The sequence below is a fragment of the Cnephaeus nilssonii genome (assembly GCF_951640355.1).
Source record: "Cnephaeus nilssonii genome assembly, chromosome: 5".
Taxonomy (NCBI): domain Eukaryota; kingdom Metazoa; phylum Chordata; class Mammalia; order Chiroptera; family Vespertilionidae; genus Cnephaeus; species Cnephaeus nilssonii.
The window spans coordinates 107,216,473-107,222,472 of record NC_137076.1 but is presented as its reverse complement, the minus strand read 5'-3'; the positions used below and the strand labels follow the sequence as shown (position 1 = coordinate 107,222,472).

Genomic DNA, 6,000 nt, shown 5'->3' with positions numbered 1-6,000 from the left:
AGCCGTCCCGTTAGGAGACAGGACTTGCAGACGGCCCGTGGGTGTCCACGCGGGGCGAGGCCCGAGCCAGCCCGTGAGCACCGGTGCGCTCCGCGGGACCAGAACCATGAGGCCTGTCATTTGGGGCAGAAGGCTTTCCATTTCTAAGTGAGGCCTGGGGCCGGGACGCACAGGCCTGTGCCGGGTCTGGAGGGCAGGTGCCTGGCTCACGGCCCTGGCGGCGGGCACTGCCCCCGGGGGCTCGATGGAGCCGGGGTCCAGTGAAGGGGTGGCTCCAGAGGAACACAGGGCACGGGGGTGGCAGCCCCTTCAGGCCAACGTCATTTCACAGCAGGGACACCCTCGCTTGGGTGCTTTGTACGTTCCTACCGAGGGTGGCAGGGTGGAGGGTTCAGGCCCAGGAAACTGCTGAGGTCATCTGTTCCAGGACCCAAACTTTCCACTTAGACGTTCGGGGGCGGCGGGTTCCCCTCCCCCGTCCCCTAGGGCGAGGGCAGGGCGGCCCACAGCCGGGGCCGGGGGCGGGGGGCAGCCCTGGGGCAGGCGCAGCGGCCGGGTGCACACGGCGCCCCTCCCGGCCCCCGCGAGCCCCCGCGAGCCCCCGCGAGCCCTGGCGGACGGGCGGGGCGCGCGGCCCGTCGCTCCGCTCCGCTGCGGCGCGATCCAGCCCGGGATTCCGCGCCCGCCGCCGCCCCGCGGAGCCCCGCCCCCCGCCGCCGCGCCGCCGCCGGAGGCCGCTCGGAGCTGCGCGAACATGGCCGAAGTCGGCGAGGACAGCGGGGCCCGCGCCCTGCTGGCGCTGCGCTCGGCGCCCTGCAGCCCCGTGCGGTGCGCCGCCGCCGCCGCCGCCTTCCCGGCCGCCGCGGCCCCCGCCGCCCCCGCCGCCCCCGGGCCGGCCGCCCCGTCGCCGCCGCCGCCCGCCCAGCCCCCGCCGCCGCCTCCGCCGGGCGCGATCGCGGGGGGCGCGGGGGGCGCGGGGGGCGCGGGGAGCGCGGGGAGCGCGGGCGCGCCGGGCGAGGCCCTGGTGGCCGCGGCGGCCGACTCGGTGCGCCGGAGCCCGGGGCCCGTGCTGGCGCGCCTCGAGGGCCGCGAGTTCGAGTTCCTCATGCGGCAGCCCAGCGTCACCATCGGCCGCAACTCGTCGCAGGGCTCGGTGGACGTGAGCATGGGCCTGTCGAGCTTCATCTCGCGGCGCCACCTGCAGCTCACCTTCCAGGAGCCGCACTTCTACCTGCGCTGCCTCGGCAAGAACGGCGTCTTCGTGGACGGGGCCTTCCAGCGGCGCGGCGCGCCCGCCCTGCAGCTGCCCAAGCAGTGAGTGCGCGACCCCGGCCCGACCCCGCGGGGCCCCGCCCGGCAACGCCCTCACCCCGCCCAGTCCGGGCCCCGGGTCACCCCGATCCCGGCCGGGTCCCTGCCCAGCCTGGACACGGGGTCACTCCTGACCCCACCCGGCCTGGCCCCTGGCCCCTGGCCCCGAGGGTCACTCCGCCTGTCGTGGATCCCGGCGGTCGCCCCTGTTCCCGCCCCGATCGATCGGGACGCCGGGGTCACCCCCGCTGGCGTCGGGTGCTGTCCTAGAGGAGGTGCGGCCCGAGCCCCCCGCAGGAGGGACTAGGTCGGAACCGGCAGCGACTTGGCGGGGAGGGGCCGCCCCATCCGAGGGAGGACCGGGGGTGCCGCTGGGTGTTCGTGGGGATGCGGGTCCGGACGCTCCGGGGACGGGCAGGGGCGCCCGGCGCACAGGAGGGGCCCGGCGGGAAGGGAAACCGCGGGGCGCGGACGCCCGAGCGTTAGCGACATCCCGGTATTCCTTCCGCTCTGCGCTCACTTTCCCCGCTTCCGGTTCCCACGCACGCGTGTCTGCCCCAGAGAGCCTCGCTCTGAGATGGGAGAAAGCCCGTGTAACTAACGCCTGTTTCCTCCTCGGCACTGTCTTTTCTGTGCGTGGTCCGTGCCCCGCGCCTCGCCGAGTGTGTTCCTCCTGTGCTCCATCCCCGGTCTGACTGTGACTCCTTCACAGCCCGCGATCGACCGGGCTTTTTGCTGGTCACTTCCAGGCCCGAGCGCTCCGCACACGTCTGCTTCCCGGGGGCTGGGCCTGTTTGGTTGTAAATACGCTATTGAATAATCGCCAAGTGGCAACATCAACAATGACTCACTGCATTTTGCAAACATGAAAGGCATGCGTTTGGGAAAGTCAGGGCAGGTGAATGCTGGCGTTGTTCGGTGCTGGTAATCACGCCGCTCCTATCTCTCCGGGAACCTGCACGCCTGCTCGTCCCGGGCCATTAGCTGCATTTCGGGGCAGCCACGCCTGTGGGAACGCCAGGTAAACAGCCCTCCGCCCTTCCCTGCGGCTCCCGGAGGCCTGCTGCGGCTCCTGCGCTCTCTGTGACTCGGTCTGTGAGGCCGGCCCAGCGGTCCTGTGTCCAGGTTCCCGGCCTCGCTGTGGGGCAGGGCCTCGCACCGGGGTTCGGGGTTTCGCTAGCTCAGGGGAGGACATGGTAGCCAGCGAGGCAGTAGCTGAGCAGGCCGGACCACGTCTGTGTCTGAGGTGGGCTTGGTGTTCACCTTGCTCTGCAGGCTACACCCCAGGAGCCGGGCTTCTCCGAGGGCGCATCCCAGGGCCCGGGGGTCGCTGGGCCCACATTCCCGGCCTGTGGCCGGCTGCGTGCCCCGCCCAGCCTGTCTGGCTGCTTGCCTGCGATCCTGCCGGCAGGATGGGAAAAGGACCGGAGCCGGAGTGTGGGGAAGGAGGGATGCCTGTGTGTGCTCCTGGAAGGGCTGTTTGCTTCTGAAAGCTCAGCCTGATGGCAAGTACGTCCGCAGTCTGAGCAGTCTCTCCTCTTCCAGAAACTTGACCTAAGTGCTCGCTGGTACCCTCTGGGCTGTCAGAAGCTCCCCTTCCGAGTGAAGTCCAGCCTTGGCGTGGAGGGCGATCAGGGCGTTTTCGTGACTTGAGAGCAGGGAAGCCGATGTGCACATTTTTCTCTGAAACGGGAAGCTCATGGCTGACTTCCACGCAGGGGCCTCAGGCGCCGGTGAATTCACAGCTTTGCGTGAATGTCTGACGTCGTGCCTGTCTTCACCGCAGGTTGGGATCCTGACTGTTTGGGAATTGCGTTCACTGCTCGTGGGCTGATGGGCTGCATGAGACTTGGGCTCTTTTTGTTTTGTTTTGTTTTGTTTTTAAATATATTTTATTGATTCTTTACAGAGAGGAAGGGAGAGGGATAGAGAGCTAGGAACATCGATGAGAGAGAAACATCGACCAGTTGCCTCCTGCACACCCCCTACCGGGGATGTGCCCACAACCAAGGTACATGCCCTTGACCGGAATCGAACCTGGGACCTTTCAGTCCGCAGACCGACGCTCTATCTACTGAGCCAAACCGGTTTTGGCAAGAGAGACTTGGGCTCTTTTGTTTGCATTGCCGCCCCCATACACCGCCCCCCCCACACACCGCCCCCCACACACCGCCCCCCACATACGCCCCGGCTGCAGCAACTGCCGTGTTCAGGCCAAACTCGGTTTGTCTTTGCCCCCCTCATCTGTGTTCCCGCCCTGTTATTTGAAAGCAAATCACAAATGTGTCGCCCTGCCTTAAAGACGTCAGTAAAAGATAAAGATTCTTCTCTTAGTACCTAACCACAGGGCCGCTATCGCACCTCAACAGCCAAGGATTTCTTCCTGTCGCCAGACGCCCAGGCAGGGTTTGGATTCCCCGTCCTGCCGCGGGAATGTTTCTAAGTGTTTGCGTTGAATCTGGAAGCGTCGGGTGCGCACTCCGATTGGCTGGTGCCGGGATCCGTTCGCCTCTTTCCTTTTCGCTGCGGGCCGAGGTCACGGCCTGTCCGCGTTGCAGGTTGGGCTCGTGGTGCCTGTCACTCCTGTGAATTGGCGGTTGGACCTGGAGCTGGAGCAGACGTTTTGGGCCAGACTTGCCTCAGAGGCCGTGGGTGGTGGCGTGTCTGTCAGGAAGCCGTGGCCAAGGTCGGCCACGTATTGTCACCTGCGCGCGTAGCTCCTCGTGCCGCCGCTCTGCTGAGCTGGCACTGCCCCCTCTGGAAGCATGCGGTGACTGACATGCTGCGGGTCACGGCCTCTGCACATGTACCGTGATGAACAGTCATTAACTGTAACCACCAAAGCGTGTTACTACGTAAATGAAAACATACAGAACATAGTTTCTCCTTGCTATTCCAACGGGTCATTTGAGGAAGGTCAAGTTAGTCACTGGCCTTTACACCAGTAGTTACAGAGCGAAATTAACTGGAAAGTGCCCTGGACTGAGTGAAGGCGGCGGGGTTAGCCCAGCGCCCGGCATCCCGGGGACAGGAAGTGTGTTCCTTCCCCCTCCCCTGTCACGCGGCCGCCCCCAGGCCTTCCTCACACGTGTAGACATGGTTCTCCCCCTGGGCGGTGCTGGTCCAGGACGGGCCTGTGTGCCGAGTTGGGTTTGCGCTTGGGACAAGAGAGGGTGTCAGATCTGGCTGTTTCCATGTGGAGAAAGAGCTGTGATGAGGGAGGATGGTCTGCCATGACGTGTTGTGACGTGTACAGACGTGTTGTGACGTGTGGAGCAGGGAGGGCCACAGAAACCACAAGGGAGACGGGCTCTCAGGTGTGGCCCGTTACGACTGGAGAGGAAGAGATTGAGCCAGAAGAGCCTTCTCTGAAGGAAGACATGTTCGGGGGGTGGCGTGTTGGGGGGTGGCGTGTTGGGGGGTGGCATGTTCGGGAGGTGGCATGTTTGGGTGGTGGCATGTTCGGGGGTGGCGTGTTCGGGGGGTGGCATGTTTGGGGGTGGCATGTTCGGGGGTGGCGTGTTCGGGGGGTGGCATGTTCGGGGGGTGGCATGTTGGGTGGTGGCATGTTCGGAGGGTGGCGTGTTCGGGGGGTGGCATGTTCGGGGGTGGCGTGTTCGGGGGGTGGCATGTTCGGGGGGTGGCATGTTCAGACAGGTGGTGGTTGGGTAGAGGAGATGGTGTGAGGCTGCAGAACGGAGAGGCTGGTGCTGTGCCGGGACAGCTGGGTCGAGACCTGAGATGGCCTTGGCCAGTGGCTCAGCGGATTGGAGCATCATCCCAGTGCGATCCCCCTTTGGGGCCTGTTTGGGAGGCAACCGGCTGATGGATGTCTCTCTCTCTCTCTCTCTCTCTCTCTCTCTCTTTCTCTCTCTCTCTCGTCAATAAAAATGTATTCTCAGATGAGGATTTTTTTTAAATCCTCACCCGAGGATATTTTTCCATTGATTTTTAGAGAGAGTGGAGGAGAAAGGGAAAGACAGAGAGAAACATCGACGTGACAGAGACACATCAACTGGTTGCCTCCTGCACGAGCCCCAGCCAGGGGAGGCGCCTGCAACCGAGGCATGTGCCCTTGACCAGAATCGAACCCGGGACCCTTCGGTCCGCAGGCCTGCGCTCTATCCACTGAGCCAAATGGGCCAGGGCGATGTTTTAAAACAGACAGAAGTGTGGCACCCTCTGAATAACTGCTTTTTTCTGGCTTTCCTGCCGGTTAGCAGTTACTCGTATCGTAAACATTTGCTCAGAGTCAGGCTGCCGTCTCGTTCAGACTCACTCTGCCAGGGCTTCCGGGCCGGGCAGGCTGGGCCAGCCGTCGCCTCGGTTTTAAAACGGCACCATCGCTCGAGCCCGCAGTTCACCTGGAGGCCGGGGCCTGGCACCCCGCAAGGACATTCACGTCGTGTTTCAGAAATCAGGGTGCTGTCTGTCGGGGAGTGTGTGGAGCTGGCTGGAGAGTGGGTTCAGGGAGCCCTCTGTCACTGCGGCGGCAGGCCGGGCGGCGGGGAAAGGGTGCGGGGGCTCTGCCGTGTCCCCGTCCGCGCTTCTGGAAAAGACGGCCGCGTGGCTGTGTGTGCGGGAAGGAAGGAGGCATGCGGTCTGGACGGACAGCCGTTCACTCCGCTGCTCGCAGGTCTCGTGGAGGTCGGGCTAGACTTGCTGAGTTGGTGACGACGCCAGTGACAG

At 64.8% G+C, this 6,000-nt stretch overlaps 1 protein-coding gene across 2 annotated transcripts in view; it reads left to right on the top strand.

Annotated features, from left to right (window-relative positions):
- Positions 1 to 739: 739 nt before the first annotated feature.
- FOXK1 (forkhead box K1) overlaps positions 740 to 6,000 on the top strand; it is a 42,805-nt gene continuing 37,544 nt past the window's right edge. The window contains exon 1 of one of the 2 annotated variants that reach the window (XM_079770567.1): positions 740 to 1,314. In XM_079770567.1, the coding sequence (XP_079626693.1) occupies positions 755 to 1,314 (560 nt within the window). In that variant the 5' untranslated portion in view covers positions 740 to 754. Of the gene's footprint in view, positions 1,315 to 1,336; positions 2,333 to 6,000 lie in introns of those variants that run through there. The other variant, XM_079770568.1, reaches the window with a different exon arrangement.